The sequence below is a fragment of the Delphinapterus leucas genome, chromosome 13 (assembly GCF_059928025.1).
Source record: "Delphinapterus leucas isolate spDelLeu-1000000601 "Yukka" chromosome 13, BTC_Dleu_Yukka2, whole genome shotgun sequence".
Lineage (NCBI taxonomy): Eukaryota > Metazoa > Chordata > Mammalia > Artiodactyla > Monodontidae > Delphinapterus > Delphinapterus leucas.
The window spans coordinates 12,554,692-12,572,050 of NC_143141.1; the positions used below are offsets into that span (position 1 = coordinate 12,554,692).

At 45.6% G+C, this 17,359-nt stretch overlaps 1 protein-coding gene across 4 annotated transcripts; it reads left to right on the plus strand.

The window, feature by feature from the left end:
• On the plus strand, nt 1-16,066 carry SLC20A1 (solute carrier family 20 member 1). 4 transcript variants are annotated; one of them, XM_022599158.3, is made up of 11 exons: nt 1-488; nt 1,706-2,321; nt 2,497-2,637; nt 2,825-2,910; nt 7,676-7,772; nt 10,227-10,346; nt 11,881-12,153; nt 12,276-12,834; nt 13,427-13,612; nt 14,162-14,246; nt 15,083-16,066. In XM_022599158.3, the coding sequence occupies exons 2-11, from the start codon at nt 1,976-1,978 to the stop codon at nt 15,242-15,244; spliced, it is 2,055 nt and encodes a 684-aa protein (XP_022454866.1). In that variant the 5' UTR covers nt 1-488; nt 1,706-1,975; the 3' UTR covers nt 15,245-16,066. The 4 variants fall into 4 exon arrangements, with proteins under 4 accessions (XP_022454866.1, XP_089778937.1, XP_022454867.1 ...); XM_022599159.3 differs by lacking the exon at nt 1-488 and adding an exon at nt 1,012-1,248; XM_089922810.1 differs by lacking the exon at nt 1-488 and adding an exon at nt 1,012-1,174.
• Nucleotides 16,067-17,359: the final 1,293 nt, after the last annotated feature.

The following is a 17,359-nucleotide window of genomic DNA, read 5'->3' on the forward strand; positions in this document are numbered from 1 at the left end:
AAGAGAACACCCTTACAACCTTTTCTACATTCTAAAACAGGAATATTCACGGAAAGAGCAAGACGAAATTAGCATTCACTGAACTCCTACTGAGTTCTAGTCACATTCACACACGTTAACTCACTTAATCCCCGCTACCAGGTAGGTAGGGATTGTTAACAATTTACATTCCTGAGAGCGCAGTCAGAGAGATCTGGAAGTCGCTCAAGGTGACACGCTGCAGCGAGCAGGAGTCAGAATTTGAATCCGGAGCAGTGTCCTTCCCCACGCGCCACAGCTGCGGCGCAGAAAACGCAGCTCTGCCACGGGGAAACTGACGACTCGCAGCCGCCCTGGGGCTCTGCGCCATAACTGGGCGACGACCTGGTTCTCGTGACTGCTCAGTCTGTTTTCACCCAAGTGCATGACTGCTGGAGTAAAGCGACCACGTGAGCCCTTTCCCTCCCCCGGCGAGGGACAGTGCCTGTCTGGCCAAGGGCAAGTCACAGGTGCGACAACGTGCCGGGAATGGATTCGGAGCCCCGGAGCGCGAGCTCTCTTGCAGCGTCACCGGGAGGACGGGAGGGAGGGAACTCGGCCAGGTGTGGCCTCCGGATGCGGCAGGTCGCAAGTGCGCTGAAAGTGCGGCTTGAGGCGCGGCCAGCTCCGTAAAACTGGGCTCGCGCGGGAAGAACTATGACCTTGGTCGCGGCCTCTACAATCCCCGCTTGACGACCTCCAGCGGCAGGGTGAGGGTGCCCCGCGGCCTCCGCCGCTAACCAGCAGGGGCGGCCAGAAGGTGCCAGGACACCAGGGCAAGGCCGCAGGGAGGGGACCGGCCCTCCCCACGTGGACAGGCTCCCCTCTGGGGGCGTGGCCGCCGGCGCTGGGCGGGCCAATGATCGCCGCGGTCGGGCTCATCCGGCCGGGCCGCCGGGTTGGCTGGGGCTGCGTCATCCCGGGGGCGGGGCTCCTGGGCGGCGCGAGGCGCGGCTGGTCACGCGGTGCGCGGCGACGGCTATAAGTAGAGGCCGGCGGAGTGCGCTGCTGGAGTGATGGCTGCCGTCGCGTGCTGAGTGCTTTTCCTTCTCGGCTGCTGAGGCGTCCGCGGCTGCTTCCTGGGTGGGTTGCCAGCCCCGCCGAGCCATCCCCAGAGCCTCCGCCCTAGGCCAGGCCGTGTGCTCGCCGACAGCAGGTGCGTGCGTCCGTGGCCCTAGCCCGCCGCCGCAGCCTGGACCTCGTCTCCCACTCGGCCCCTCGTTTCCTTTGGTGAGTGGCGGCGCCACCTTGGAAAGGCTCTTTCTTCTCCCCGGGGCCCGGCGCGGACGCGGCGGCGCGGGGGCTGGCCGGCTGGGCCAGGGCCGGCGGCGCGGTGGGGTTCTGCTTTCGGCGCTACCCGCCTCCCTCCCCCACCCCACCCCATGCCACCCCGTCCGCCCGCCCGCGGGCCTTTTTGGCGGTCCCCGGGAGGCGCGCGCGGGAACGGCTCTTTTCCGCTTTTCGCGGGGAGGGCGCGCGCGGGCCGGCGGCGCGGGGGCCGGGCTGGGCGCGCGCGGGCCGAGGTGGTCCCCTGCGCCACGTGCCCGCCGCCCGGCGCGTTCTGCTTGGGGTGCGGGACACCGGATCGCGGGCGGCGGGCACGGCCGGGGCCCCCAGTCCCGGTGGGCCGTCGCGGGGTGCGGGACCGCAAGGGCGCGCTGCTATTGTTATCCATCCCCCCTTCCAGGATGAACTTGCGTCCTTTCTCTTCTCCGCCATGGAATTCTGCTCCGTGCTTCTAGCCCTCCAGAGCCAAAGAAACCCCAGACAACAGATGCCCATACGCAGCGTATAGCAGTAACTCCCCAGCTCGGTTTCTGTGCCGTAGTTTACAGTATTTAATTTTATATAATATATATTATTTATTATAGCATTTTTGATACCTCATATTCTGTTTACACATCTCGAAAACCGCTCAGTAATTCTCTGATTAATTAAAGAACCACTACTCTAGAGAATGGCATCTACCATGGCAACGCTGATTGCCACTACTATTGCTGCTACTGCCGCTTCTGGTCCATTGGTGGACTACCTATGGATGCTCGTCCTGGGCTTCATTATTGCATTTGTCCTGGCATTCTCCGTGGGAGCCAATGATGTAGCAAATTCGTTTGGTACAGCCGTGGGATCAGGTGTAGTGACCCTGAAGCAAGCCTGCATCCTAGCTAGTATCTTTGAGACAGTGGGCTCCGTCCTGCTGGGGGCCAAAGTGAGCGAAACCATCAGGAAGGGCTTGATTGACGTGGAGATGTACAACTCGACACAAGAGCTGCTGATGGCCGGCTCTGTCAGTGCGATGTTTGGTAAGTTTTTTATTCGTATTGTCCTGATAGTGGCGGGTGAGGAAATTCTTATCATGGGTAGTTCCATTCTTGTGCTCTGCCTTGATTCAGATTATTACATTCAGTAATATGCACTTCGTACATAATGGAATTTGTCACTTTTGTCACGTACTTAATAAAACTTGATGTGTTTCAGGTTCTGCTGTGTGGCAACTAGTGGCTTCGTTTTTGAAGCTTCCCATTTCTGGAACCCATTGTATCGTTGGTGCAACCATTGGTTTCTCCCTGGTGGCGAAGGGGCAGGAGGGGGTCAAGTGGTCAGAACTGATAAAAATTGGTATGTTTAATTCTAAAAGGCTTTTTATTCTTCTTGTGGTGTTACCATGGCGTTGTGTATGGGAGAAAATGGTGTAAAATTGGAGGGACGGGCTAAAGTTTTGAAAAGAGAGGACTAAAATTTAAAGTGTGTTTTGGTTCCTGATTTCCATTAGTTGACATTTTTTTCTTAATGTGTTCTATTCCAGTGATGTCTTGGTTCGTCTCACCGCTGCTTTCTGGTATTATGTCTGGAATTTTATTCTTCCTTGTTCGTGCATTCATCCTCCGTAAGGTAATCTTTCTCTCCCCCCATGACCTGTACTAAGCCACACTCGGTGGTGTTCAAACCGGTAGCATTATTGCAAATGTGATCGGTGTGTAGGAGCGTGGCCTTGGAAAGTTAGAAAAATTCTTTGTTTTGTATACCTCTCGTATGTTGAATTTTCTGAAAGAGGCAGGTTTTCAATACCCAAGAAGTCACTTGGGAAGGAAAAATTGAACACTATAGTGTGCCGAGACTGAAAGAAAAAATTAAGGAAATGTATCTGGAGTGGCTTTGTTTACCTGTATGCAGATCACTACCTCGAATCACCATCATATGCAGGCCAGTCTGCATTGTAAGCTTAGGGTTCAACGAATCAGTGTCCTGGGTGACTTCTTCTTTGCTGCCACTTCAAGCGGAGTCCTTTGGGTCCCCACATAGTTATTTGTAGAGAGTGTTGATTATCAAACCAGCTTGTAAGCTTCATGGTGGACACCCTACCTCTCACAGTGACTTGACTCTAATAGCTCAGAATAGGTAAAAAGGAACCAGTAAAGGTAATTCTCGTTTTGTTTTTCTTGGCAAAAAAAAAAAAAATTCCAGACAGCCATTTAATTTCCTGTCCATTTGAAAATCCCTTTTGAGGGACCTGATAGCATTTTTTTCTAATCAAGAAGTCTGATGCTGGCTCCAAAATAAATGTAGACAACAAGGGATGTTGTCGTTGGACTGAGTTACAGTAAGAATAAATGCTTTTTTCTCAGGAAACAAAGTTGTCCTTTTCCTGAGGTGAACGGCTCTTAACGGTCCATTGTAAGTTCTTAAAAATTCTTCTGAACTGAAGAAATCTGAGCGAAGGGAGATAGGTAGCTTAATCCCAAGGGGTAAGAATGTATTCAGAGCCATTTGTTTGGTCTAGTTCTAAGCTTCTCTAGGGAAGGATACGTACTTTTCTATAGAAATTCAGTAACTGGTAAAGTGACTCACTAATCAGTATTTACCATGGCCTGCGTCTGGCAAAAGATAGCAGCGTAACACTTTGAAAACTTGAAACCTCTATAGCTTGGTATAATTTGAGAGTAAACAGTTGGTTGATATTAACGGACTCAAAGTTTGGCATTGTCTTATTTAGCAAGCGGGTAGTGAATAGCACCTACCCTCCTACTCCCCACAGCTGTGGAATGTGATAATGTGATGCTTCCATTTGAGGCTTAGTAGTAGTCGGGGATCAGAACTCTTCGTCCTTCTAGAGCTGTATAGCTTGCTCCTTACCAGAGAAGCAGGAGGATTGCTGGGATCCCCTGTTATGGATTTGTGCTCATAAAGGTTTACACCGGGTCTTTGTGGATTATTGAGAGACAGATTGTTCCGATTCTGGAGAGGCTTTGTGTGTCTCAAGCCAAAACAAACTTCTTTTCTGGAGGAGGAATGGTCGTGCTTTCAGGTGCAAAGTGGGATTTTCAGGTCCCCAGAACTCTCATTTGGGGAATGCATGCCAGGCATTTTTATCCTCAGTTAGAGACCTTAAGTTAGATATATGAACTTCTTAATTATATATTCCTCATGGGGTATGAGGATGGACATGATCAAGAATGATTGGAATAGGTCTTCCCTGGTGGTCCAGTGGGTAAGACTCTGTGCTCCCAGTGCAGGGGGCCCGGGTTCAATCCCTGGTCAGGGGACTAGATCACGCACGCATGCTGCAACTAAAGAGTTCGCATGTCGCAACTAAGAAGTCCGCATGCCACAACTAAGAGATCCTGTGTGCCGCAACTAAGATCCGGCACAGCCAAAATAAATAAATAAATATTAAAAAAAAAAAAAAAAAGAATGATTGGAATAGTGTTTAAAACTATTCAATATGGACTTTGAGAATCTACCCGCACACACACACACAGGCAGGCACATACTCTTGTGTTTAATCTACCAATAACAGATGAATTTTTAGGTGATGAGGCTGAATATTTCTGGTTACTGTTAGATTTTAAGTCTCAAGAAAACATCTTTACACTAGTAACCTTTGGTGGTCTTGGCTGTTAAAATCTAAATATTTGACCATTAAGATACTTTCCAACTAAAGATTCTGTTTTGGAAATTAACATTAAAAGTGCTTTTAAAAATTTTCAATTTTCTGAATGTTCCAAGGGTGTTGGGTAGTCTAGTAGGAAAAAGCAGAGTGGAGGTTAAGGATTGGGACAATAAACAAGGAATAGGGGGAAAAGGGAGTTTTCCTGTTGAGTGTTTAAATTCTAGTCAAAGAAAGTGGGCCTTTCAGCATTCTCCCTTCTGTCAGGAATCTCATTAAATATATATAGGGCATCTTTTCAAACTCAGGAACTTTTTTCTTTAGTTTACTGGAATGTCCGATGTATAAAAAATGAACTATTATGGTTGAAAATGGGTTATGAAGACCCCCTTTCCCATCCCATATAACTGGACGATGAGATATTTACTTATAGGTAAAGTTTTAAGTGTTAGGTGAGTCATACGGTGGTAAACATTCAATAAAATGTTAGCCCTGGTTACCTCCTTGGGAAGTGGCTAAGAGGAATTTGGAGGTAGCAAAAGGGAGAAAGAGAAGCCCCCACAAATGTCTAGAACCCTTATGGATTTTGATTTCGGGGGGTGGTCTTAGGTTCCTTGGAGAATTTCTTAAAAGCACAGATAGTTCTTAGAAGAAAAATGTATATACACCTCAGGTTCATAACCTTACCGACTACCCTTGGGGTGGGACCCGCATGGTTGAGTTACTCAGAGATGATGAGTTTTTTGTTTGTTTGTTTGTTTTTAATTAATTAATTAATTAATTAATTTTTTGCTGCGTTGGGTCTTTGTTGCTGCACGTGGGCTTTCTCTACTTGTAGCAAGCGGGGGCTACTCTTCGTTGTCGTGTGCGGGCTTCTCATTGCAGTGGCTTCTCTCTTTGCGGAGCACAGACTCTAGGCACGCAGGCTTCAGTAGTTATGGCATGCGGGCTCAGTAGTTATGGCTCGTGGGCTCTAGAGCGCAGGCTCAGTAGTTGTGGCGCATAGGCTTAGTTGCTCTGCGGCATGTGGGATCTTCCCGGACCGGGGCTTGAACCTGTGTCCCCTGCATTGGCAGGTGGATTCTTAACCACTGCGCCACCAGAGAAGCCCTGATGCTTAGGTTTTATTGGCTATTTTTGTTTTGACCAATTCCCTACCTGTAGCATTCTCTTAAACTCCGGATAGGGAAGGTAATATTCGGAGTGGTTTTTGTCGAGGGCCCATCTCTGCTGATTTGGAATGGCACCTCTACTTTCCGTTTCCTTGATCTTAAGCCATTACGTCACTCTTCTGATGTATTTGATTCTTCTCCTTGTCTATTCCTCCCCAAGATTTTCCATTGGATTGTGATTCAGGATAGCACTAAACCTTTGGGCTAACCACACCTTTAAAGTTTAGCCTTCCCATGTATTCAGATCTGTGCTCTTGTTTTTAACTCTTGTTTCCAGTCACACTGGCCTCCTTGCTGTTCCTCAGACAATTCAAGTGTTTGCCTCAGGGTCTTTGTACTTTCTGATGTCTCTGGGATATTCTGCCCTCCAGGTAGCCTGCTCTCTGGCTGCTCTTTTTCTACCCCTGCGTGTGTACCTGGCTTATGGCTTGTTGACCTAACACATTTGTGTCTTTGTTCCACTGATGGTCTTTGGAGTATCTCCCGCACCACCCCCAAGAATTAAAGTGTGCGCCTCCTTCCATCACGGCCTCCTTCCCCTTCTTTTTTCTTCATAGAGTGATTCTGTACTAGAATGTAAATGTCAGTTCTGTGAGAGCAGGAACTTTGTCTCATTCACTCCCACATTTTAGTGCTTGGCACGGTCTGTTAAATGAGGAGGTGACCTAGTATACGATTGATTTTTATCTTAGCACTTTGGTAAATCACTAGTTGTGGCATATTTATCAAATGTCTAGATAAGATGGTTGTTGCTGGTATACTCTACTACATGTTTTGTTTTTAAGAAGTCATTGCAGGTATAAAGTCAGGTAAGAAATGTAGTATCACATAGTCTGTTTCTTGATCTCTCTTATATAGCACATTTTCAGGTGTGTGCTCAGATTTTATCTGGACATGAGGTACCTTAGAGCACTGGGGGTTGAAACTGATTATTCAGGACATCACCAGTCACTAGTAATAGGTAGCCTTGTTAAGAATAACAGCAACAGGGACTTCCCTGGTGGCGCAGTGGTTAAGAATCCGCCTGCCAATGCAGGAGACACGGGTTTGAGCCCTGGTCCGGGAAGATCCCATATGCCACGGAGCAGCTAAGCCCGTGCGCCACAACTACTGAGCCTGTGCTCTAGAGCCTGCGAGCCACAACTACTGAGCCTGCGTGCCACAACTCCTGAAGCCCTCATGTCTAGAGCCCATGCTGTGCAACAAGAGGAGCCACCGCAATGAGAAGCCCGCACACCACAACAAAGAGTAGCCCCCGCTCGACACAACTGGAGAAAACCCAAGCGCAGCAACAAAGATGCAACGGAGCCAAAAAAAAAAAAAAAAAAAACAATAACGGCAACAAAACCTAACCAACCCCCAAACATTAAAGCAAACACAAACTTAAATTCAGATGGATGTAGAAGACGAGATCAGCCTTGGTAGGGGAACTTCCAGGAGCAAATGTAGGAAAAGACCATTTGGCCTTGGAAGCTACTGTGGGGAGATAGTTATTGGAACTAATTCCTGAAGCTGCCCTTTGATAAGGTTCTATGGAAATGGGTTAAGTTTTCACAGCTTTTAAGATCTGGAGCTTAATGGTGATGGTGTTTTACAGGCAGATCCAGTTCCTAACGGGCTGCGAGCTTTGCCAGTATTCTATGCCTGCACAGTTGGAATCAACCTCTTTTCCATCATGTACACTGGAGCGCCTTGTAAGTGCACGTCAGAATACCTAAATGTGAATTTCACGTGGTTTCTAAACCTTGCATTAAATGCCCAATTTACCCCTTTCTGTTTACAGGGCTGAAATCTCCTAGAAGGTGGCTGGCCTGCGCCCATTTCAGAAGGCTGCAGGCTAGTGTATGCTGAGTTAACCTAGATAGTTTTTCAACCAAAGAGACCTGCTCAGATTCTAAATCACTACAGACCTTTACTCTTTAGTCTTCACAGGATCCACCGATAATTTGATCTTCTCCCTCCCTCTTTCCTATCTATGCTAAAAATACCGGAATTGATGTTACCTCGACTACTGAAGAGTCATTAGTTATACTTGGTCTTCGATAATCAGTCATTTAGGACTGGTTTGCTGGATATTCTCATTTTTCTCTCCCAAGTGGAGCTCCTTTTTGTTTCTAAATTTACTCCCCTGAATCTGCTTGAATGAGAAGAGTTGGGATGTTTAACACCTGCCCTAAGTGCACTTGGAAGAAGAATTCATGCAGCTAAGAGGAAAAATATTTGTGAGACTATAAAGATTGAAATGTTGATTACTTTTATGTTGGAACGAAGGCAAAGCATGGATTAAATTGTGATACGTGTTTCATTTAGCAATTGAAAAAGATTGATAACCTGTAACTTGTCAGACAGGACAGTACATGTCTTGATCAGCCAGTTTTCCTGTCTAGGTTCATTTGGCCTGATGGCCTTTGATCCGTCAAGTCAGTGGCTTTCAGTCTTTTGACTGTTGTGACACACTGGAAGAAAGACATTGTACATTGCTGCCCAGCACACACATACTTAGGGAGGGAGGGGGAGAGGGGGAAAGAGAACTGGGATAGTATGTTGAAGCTACTTAACCTTACTGTGTGCTATGCGGTCATATTTGCAAGTATTCTTTTTAGCTTTTTAAAATGCTCATGGTGGCCCACCAAATTGATTTCATTTCTGACTGACGGATTGTAACTTGCTTTGTAAACCTCACTGAAGTAATAAGTCACTGACCAAAATTGGAGTTAGCTAAGTATTTTTAACCATGTCTTTGTTAGAATAATCAGGAAAGAAATCAGGCAACTTTATGAGGATATTGATCTGATTTAGGGGACACCAGCCTCCTTACCAAATGCTACAGGCAAAGGAAAGCTTGCCTGCTGCCTTTCCATTCTGTTTTAAATTGGCTTCTTCATGCTAAACTAAAAAAAGGCTCCGTGAGGCTCTAAGCACTGATGTTTTATGTGGTAGCAGCAAAGCTCATAGTTCAGTGAAATTAGAAACTTGCATTTTCAGTCGTCTTTGAAGAGGGAATGTGGGTATTTTTGTCCTGTCCTTTGGTCGATCATTTACAAGAAAGAACCAGTCTCATTTTCCTTTTTTGGCTTGGAACGTAGGCAAATTTAAATTGTGATACAGAGATTGATTAAATTTCATGTATATTTTAGTTTGTGTGACTAACTGCATGATTAGAATTGATAGCAGGAATTAAAATGGAAAGATTTAGTCATCACAGAACTTTGGTTTTGAAGGGGCCTCGGTTTATATCTGATTTTTAAATACTAATCATTTTGAGGAACAATAGAATTTCCATTTTGTAAGTAATTCCTAATATGCAAAACAACCCCAAGTAACTAAGCTGTTCTTGGATAAACCACAGATCATTATAACATCCTTTAGGTTTAAGTAGTGTTCTCTAGTGCTTTGCTTCTGTCATTAAATATAGACGAGTGGCTTGGAGGCTGTTGGCATTTGAGTGATAACCAGGTGACTAGTTAATGATCCCTGAGCCATGTGAGAAGTAGGCATGTCTCTGTTTAAGATGTGGCCTGTTAGTGTGATGACCACTCTACTATTTTCTTTTTGTGAAAGACGAGCCCTTTGAACTCTTCCTATCCCTTGATAGATAAATGTATCTTAGTTTGATAACGCGTCCTAAGAGATAATCTTGCTCTAAAGGATTTTGCTCGTTCAATGGATGTGATAACTTCCACAGAGAACTAATTATATCAGTATGAGAAATGTGACGACTGGGGCACTTTCCTTTTTTAACGTTAAAATCTTATGTGCAAACATAAGGTGTGGCCGCTCCCATCTGGAGGCTGGGCAGTGGAAAGCTTCCGTTTATTTTCATAGCTAGTTGCAGTTGCTCCGTGTAGCAATCTGTCTTCTGAAGCAAAGAAAGGAAAAAGCCTAGTATGTGAAGGAGCTTGGGAGATGTCAGTCTAGTAGGTGTTTAAAGCAGGCCAGACTGGTGTGGATTTCACATGCTATGGGATTTTTCTCCCAGATTTGTATAGCCACGAACACAGTAAATCCTGTGGACCTAAGGCTGGCAATAGCTATAAAGGGTGACGGGCTGGCTTGGGGAACCCCAGAGTCCCCAGAGGAGGGTTGACACGTTATTACAGGGGGGCAGTTGCCCTGGGGTTTTCAAGATGCACCATTTTATCTCCTAGTGCTGGGCTTTGACAAACTTCCTCTGTGGGGTACCATCCTCATCTCGGTGGGATGTGCAGTTTTCTGTGCCCTTATCGTCTGGTTCTTTGTATGTCCCAGGATGAAGAGAAAAATTGAACGTAAGTAACACGTTGTAGCAGAAAATCTTAACTAGTAATGCTGTGCTTGCTTCTTTGTGTGTAGCCGTCTGTAAAAATCTGCTACTTGGATAGATTGGTAAAGCCAGAAAATTTACATGGAAATTTGCGGATGTAGGTTTATTGTCCAGACTACGTTCTTATTAACTTAAAATGACCTGAGACCTAGTCATAAGGCGTATTTGACCTTATTTGGGCCGCCGGACAAGCTAGGCACTTAATCTATTTTTTCTTTTTTTTACTGTACCTTGATCACTTGCCAGTGACATGCTAGATAAATACAGAGAAGTTGTAGTCTACATTAATTGAGAAGGATGAGGATACCTTAATGAAAAATAAAAGGTAGGTATGAAATATTTTCACAGGAAACATTTACCAAAACCAGCGCCTTCAGATTCAGATATTCAGAGCTATGCTACTATATTATCTGACTTCAGATTTGGTTCATTTTCAGAATTGGAGCACAGATTCCAGAGGTAGACATTTTCGGGTGTCATGAAGGGATCATTTAGACCATTAGTGTATGTAGTATTTCAGTATAATCAAATATGGCATACATTTTGGTCAGTATAGGTCTTAATTAAATCTTGTATTCCTTCCCTTACTACTTGAAGTCTCTTGAGAGGATCTTTTTCCGCCCTTTTCATCTGCAAATGCTCGGGTGGTGACATAAGTTTGTTCTTTGAAGAGCGCAGGCCTGCACAGACTGCAGTGGCACCGGGAGAGTGCTGCGTCATGCAGCTGTGTTCAGGAGCCTCCGAGAGGCTCTGCGCTAGTCTGGCGGCCTTCAGGACTTCGTGACCTTGATTCTCCCTCAGTCTGGGAGAAGATGAGACAGGTCTTGCTAATGCTCTGTACCCTGGTTGGTAGCTTGACCGGGATTCCTGAGTGGACACGGAAACAGACTGGGCATTGGTACAAAGGCAGAAAACGTTCCCACCTGGTCATGGAACCTGGAACCATAAGGCGCATGTCTTTGTTTTCTAGAGGTGGAAATTCAAGTCACCTTCAGCTGCCTGCGTTGAGCTGTGTCATTTTGCTTGAGCTCACAGACTGAAATGTGGGGCCAGTTTTTAAAAAGCGCGTGCACTAGATGTGGTCAGAATGTTTAGTTATCTGTCAGCCCCGTGCTTGAGCTCCTTTCCCCTCAAGAAGGGGTCAGCAGGAAGCTCAGGACGGTTTCTACATTTGTGAAGGGTTCTATAAAGAACAGGAATTTATAGCAGAGTCCACAGAGCCTAAAAGATTTTTACCATCTGGCCCTCCACTGAAAAAAACTTTGCAACCCCTAGTAATAGGGTGTTCTGCATTTGTATCGCTGGTTTCTTCCCAAGTGAGAGATTAAGCGATACGGCAAATAAAGCAGACAGGAAAATTATCCTGACTTTTCACTGAAGTTTACATGTGGTCTTATTTTGAGAAGGATTTTTTTTTTTTTTTTTTGAAGCGAGGGAAAGGGGAAATGTAGAGCAAGTTAGTTTGGTCAAAACCAAACAAAAACATCCTTCTTTTCTAGGAGAAATCAAGTCTAGTCCTTCTGAAAGCCCCTTAATGGAGAAAAAGAATAGCTTGAAAGAAGAACGTGAAGAAACAAAGTTGTCTCTCAGTGATACAGAAACCAGGAATCCCGTCTCAGAGGTAGGGTCAGCAGCCACTGGGCCCCTGCGGGCTGCAGTGGAGGAGAGAACGGTCTCGTTCAAACTTGGAGACCTGGAGGAAGCTCCAGAGCGAGAGAGGCTTCCCAGCGTGGACCTGAAAGAGGAAACCAGCATAGATGGCACCATGAACGGTGAGTGGACTCTTCCTCGGGTGGGGAAAGGCGAGTTTCCCTTTGTCAGCAGTACTGCTGCGAGGCTCTGTGTTCGGACTTGATGCTCTGGGCATTGAGTGTAACCTTTCGGTCTTGGCCAGGTGCAGTGCAGTTGCCTAATGGGAACCTAGTTCAGTTCAATCAAGCTGTCAGTAACCAGATAAACTCCAGCGGCCACTATCAGTATCACACGGTGCATAAGGACTCCGGCTTGTACAAAGAGCTGCTCCACAAGCTACATCTTGCCAAGGTGGGCGACTGCATGGGAGACTCTGGCGACAAACCCTTGAGGCGCAACAATAGCTACACTTCCTATACCATGGCAATTTGTGGCATGCCCCTGGATTCATTCCGTGCCAAAGAAGGTGAACAGAAGGGTGAAGAGATGGAGAAGCTGACGTGGCCTAACGGAGACGGCAAGAAGCGAATTCGAATGGACAGTTACACCAGCTACTGCAACGCCGTGTCTGATATTCACTCGGCATCCGAGATCGACATGAGTGTCAAGGCCGAGATGGGTCTGGGCGACAGAAAAGGAAGCACCAGCTCTCTAGAAGAATGGTGTGACCAGGACAAACCAGAAGTGTCTCTCCTCTTCCAGTTCCTGCAGATCCTCACGGCCTGCTTTGGGTCATTCGCCCATGGTGGCAATGACGTCAGGTCAGTCGATTATGATTCTTGGCATTGCTCGTGCTGTTTTTAAGCCGCCTAATCCCTTTATAAGGCTCTGCTTGCGGCCTTGGTACTTGTACCACCCGTGGGACACTGAATAATGTAGAAAGGGTGAGGTAATAGCAATTAATTGACTTAAAAAAACAGGAAGAAAAATTTTTTCTTCAGAGATTACAAAGAATATGTTTGTTTCTGTAGGTGATAAACACATATATCTTCCACAGAGAAGCCTTTTATCGAGATGGGAGCCAGTTCTTTGATAGAATCACTGCCCCCTAGAATGAATTTGTAGGTGGTTAATCCTATTTCTGTGGTTTGTCACCTGTTCATTGGAACCCAAAATTTGCTTTAGTTGGGCCTGTAGGAAGACAGGCCACCAGATGCGTGGCGTTTCCCCTCTGAGAAGAGCTCTCATTTTCTTCTGTTGTGTGTGTTGGGGTTCCATTTATTTCCTTTGAAAGAAAGACCAGTTTCTAATGAAAGCTTTGCTTTAGAAAACTTAGTAGATCAATTAACAACTAGATTCTTGCCAAGTTTTAGTTTTGCCTGAAAAATCATCCCTGCCCTCTTTTTCTTTCAGCAATGCCATCGGTCCTCTGGTTGCTTTGTATCTGGTTTATGACACGGGAGACGTTTCCTCAAAAGTAGCAACACCAATATGGCTTCTGCTCTATGGTGGTGTTGGTATCTGTATTGGTCTATGGGTTTGGGGAAGGAGAGTTATCCAGACCATGGGGAAAGATCTGACACCAATCACACCCTCTAGGTAAGTTGGTAAAGCAGGTCTTATTAGGTTAATGCTCATTTTCTTAAGATACGTAATACTGTGCCGTGGTACTACATAAAGTAACCAAGTTTGTATAAGTTCACGACGTTCCTCTCTCTTTGGTGTGAACTTTTTAGATTTTCCTTATCGTCTGGCCCTTAAACATAATTTATCTGTTCAACTCCGGTGGACTCTTTTTAACAGAATAACTTCTGAGAAAGATGTGTGTGCTAAGGCTTACTAGCTATGTACATTTGGCTTTTATCTCTGTCTTTACGGAGCCAACACTGATGTTTACTAGATTCAAAGTAAAAGTGCAAGCTTTAAGAATGGGCTTCCAGAAAACCTTAAAACCTCAAATGCTGGAAAAGAGAAGAGCAGTCTCAGGGCCTGATTTAAAGCAGATTTCAGGAGTTAGAGCAAACTAAAGATGTTGCTGGAGTTCTCGTCACCGGATAGAGCACAGCAAGATTGTGTGAACTTTGGGGTAGTGCTAACTTACCAGAATTTAAGTTCCATTCTTGACAAGTGATCTATCTGTGTCCACAGCGGCTTCAGTATTGAACTGGCATCTGCCCTCACTGTAGTAATTGCATCGAATATTGGCCTTCCCATCAGTACAACACATTGTAAAGTAAGTGTAATGGAGAGGTACTGTGTCTTTTGAGTGGTTTTGGTAGATACGTCGAGAGGTATTATTTTCTTTTTGTTGTTTGGTTTTTTTCCTTTGATAATTTGGTGTTACACCGCGGGGGTGTTGAAGGGCTCACAAGTTCAGGACGAGTTGACTCTAAGAATGTAAAGACACGTTGCGCAGTTTCTAGCGTCTTGTTACTTTTATGTAAGCAGATAGTATATTTTCTCCCCAAACGGTGCAAGAGCCCCTTTCATAGAGGTAGCAAGTCTGTGAGGCTTGTGGAAGGGCAGTTTATTTGAAGCAAGCATATATTCAGAGCATCTCAGGATTGAAGTCCTGAGAAACTTACTGAGTCCTAAGGTGGCTTGATGACCGTCTAATAACCATAGGGTAACTGTAGGGAAAGGAAGAAGCTGGCTTCCTTAAGGGAGTTTTTAAGTTAGTTCATCATGGAGCCTTTGAGTCATTCTTCTTCTTCCAGAGAGATCTACGGGTGATTGGCTATTAGGTCTAATAGCAGCCTCCCTCTAGAATCTTTGGGAAACCTAAAACTTAAAGGAATCTATTATTAAAGCAGTTGTTATTATTATTAATGTAGTTCATTACATTCCAGCAGCTCAGAAGGGAAAAGGGAGTTGTCTTTCCCTCTTTTACCCCAGTTAGCACAGATTCCGTGACTGGATTTTATATTGCCCTTCGTCTGGTTACAAGCCGGCTTTCGTGGATCGGTCCGGCAGTCTGGGGCTCCTTACCTACCTAAAAATCACGGGTCTATTTAACAAAATGCCACTGGCACTTCAGTAACCAGTTTCCTTGATTGTTTTCTCCCATAGGTGGGCTCTGTTGTGTCCGTTGGCTGGCTCCGATCCAAAAAGGCTGTTGATTGGCGACTCTTCCGCAACATTTTTATGGCCTGGTTTGTCACAGTCCCCATTTCTGGCGTTATCAGTGCTGCTATCATGGCAGTCTTCAAATACGTCATCCTCAGAGGGTGAAGCTGTTTGAGATGAAAACTCGGGTCAGTGTTTGGGACCACCGTACACATTCCTGTTCCTTTGAAGAATGAATTACAGTGTTATAGAAGACTGACAGGAGTCTCTTTAAAGTTTGGGAGCCGTGGGAGGGAAGCGTTACTTGTGCTATAATTGCTTTTGTGCTAAATATGACTTGTCTCAAGATTAGCTATGTAAAGTAGCCAGGTTTCCACTGGTTCCTGTTGAGGTTCCTTTTCCTTCTGGGCTGTGAATTCCTGTACATATTTCTCTACTTTTTGTATCAGGCTTCAATTCCATTATGTTTTAATGTTGTCTCTGAAGATAACTTGTGGTGTTTGTTTGTTTGTTTGTTTTGTGTCGTTTGAAAACGACCATTCAGAGCCGTTTGACAGTGTGCTCTGCTTCGTTGGTCTCACCAGCTTCTGCCCCAACACGCACAGGGACTCAGCAGCACACGCCGTAACCGAAGCTTCCCTTGTAGTCTCCTAGAAAAATAGTCATTTGTACCCTGCCCTCCTGTCGGCAGGGGCAGGTTCTATTGGCACACGTGAACTTCTTACTTACAAGGACAAGGTTCTTTGGACACGGTGAAAATTTAAGTTAGTAGTAACTTCTTTGCAGGCAGTTCACAGACTATGATTGCTAAGAAGAAGTAGGAAGAAAAATCCTTCTGGCAGTCTTGGTTATTTCTTTAAGATTTCTGGAAGCGCGGGATGGATGAATGCAGTGGAATATGAACTTTGGGTGAGTTAAATGGGCCAGCCTTCCATGTTCATCTGTCTACCTCTTAACTGAATAAAAAAGCCTACCGTTTTTAGAAAACATGTCTCATTGGTTTTGTTCATATATTTGAAGCATCCGAGCTCCCGATCAGTCAGCCTTATGCAATTCTTAGGAGAATGTGGTATCTTAACAAGTGAGAACTGCCCTCTAGCTTAAAGTTCCCCACTCCTCCCTGGTACGTTTCTTGTGATCCCAGAATATACATGACGTTCCTCCATGGGGCGTTTCTAACTGTTTGGTATTTTTTTACCAGCACATCCTAGACATTTCCATGTTAACACGTATCTACTCATTGTCTTTAACAGCCACAGAGTTTTCCTGTTTGAATGGATTAGTTTGTCTTACTAGACCCTTATTTAGATTATTTGTAGCTTTGCTATTAGAGAGAATGCTAAAATGAGTGTTCGTGTTTCGTGTGTGTAGCTCGGCTTCATTTAAAAATTCTCAGTGTCGGATTCTTCAGTCTTGACCCATTATCTCTTTTAGGCTTGATCAGGACAGTTAAGCAAAAGTGCATGGCTTTGCAAACTAGATTGATGGGTCCTGTCCTTAGACTTTTAGCAAGATGCTTTGTAGAAGCCAGACTGCAACAAGGATAAAGGTTATGCTTGCCTGACCTGTGCCTGAGAAATTGGACCACTGGTTGCGTACCTGCCATGGATTCACTTAGTAGATGTTCACCATTTCATGTCAGGCACTGCACTAAGCTTTTTATATACATTTAATTCTCAAGACCTTTTGCAGTAGTTCCTAACATTATTTTGTAGCTGATGAAAGATACTGAACTGTATCTTTCCTAATCTTAAGAGAACGGACAGGGACTTCCCTGGTGGTCCAGTGGGTAAGACACCGCGCTCCCAATGAAGGGGGCCCGGGTTCGATCCCTGGTCGGGGAACTAGATCCCACATGCCACAGCTAAAGACCCCGTGTGCCATGCAACTAAGACCCGGTGCAGCCAAAATAAAGAGAATGGACAGCCCCAGGCTAGCTGAAGGTAGCCATGTGACTATTTGAGGAAGGAGAAGGGGGCCTGGGGTAAAGAGGAACCTAACAGTAAGCCCAGAACCGAGGGTCCTGCAGGAGACCCTCTGAGTTTTGGTGCTGGCTTCCTTTCCTGGGTGCTACGTGACCTCACCCAAACCCAGATCCTGTCTTTGCCCAGTGATTAAATGGAGAGTAGTGACTCTCCCCAAGACTTTTCCCCTTGGCCCAGGAGAGGACAGCTGAGGAAGCACTTGAACCAAGGATGTGTTTCTCTAGGAAGAGCAGCTAGATCTGGGGAAGAGGAACCGCATTCGAGCTAGTAAGAGGCCAGAGGGGATCTGTATTTC

Excerpts from the sequence above, each read along its gene's own strand:
- SLC20A1 (XM_022599158.3), top strand. The coding sequence starts at position 1,976 with ATGGCATCTACCATGGCAACGCTGATTGCCACTACTATTGCTGCTACT. Across the intron at positions 10,347-11,880 it reads GATGAAGAGAAAAATTGAAC|GAGAAATCAAGTCTAGTCCT; the intron begins GTAAGTAACACG and ends CTTCTTTTCTAG. Across the intron at positions 12,835-13,426 it reads CATGGTGGCAATGACGTCAG|CAATGCCATCGGTCCTCTGG; the intron begins GTCAGTCGATTA and ends TTTTTCTTTCAG.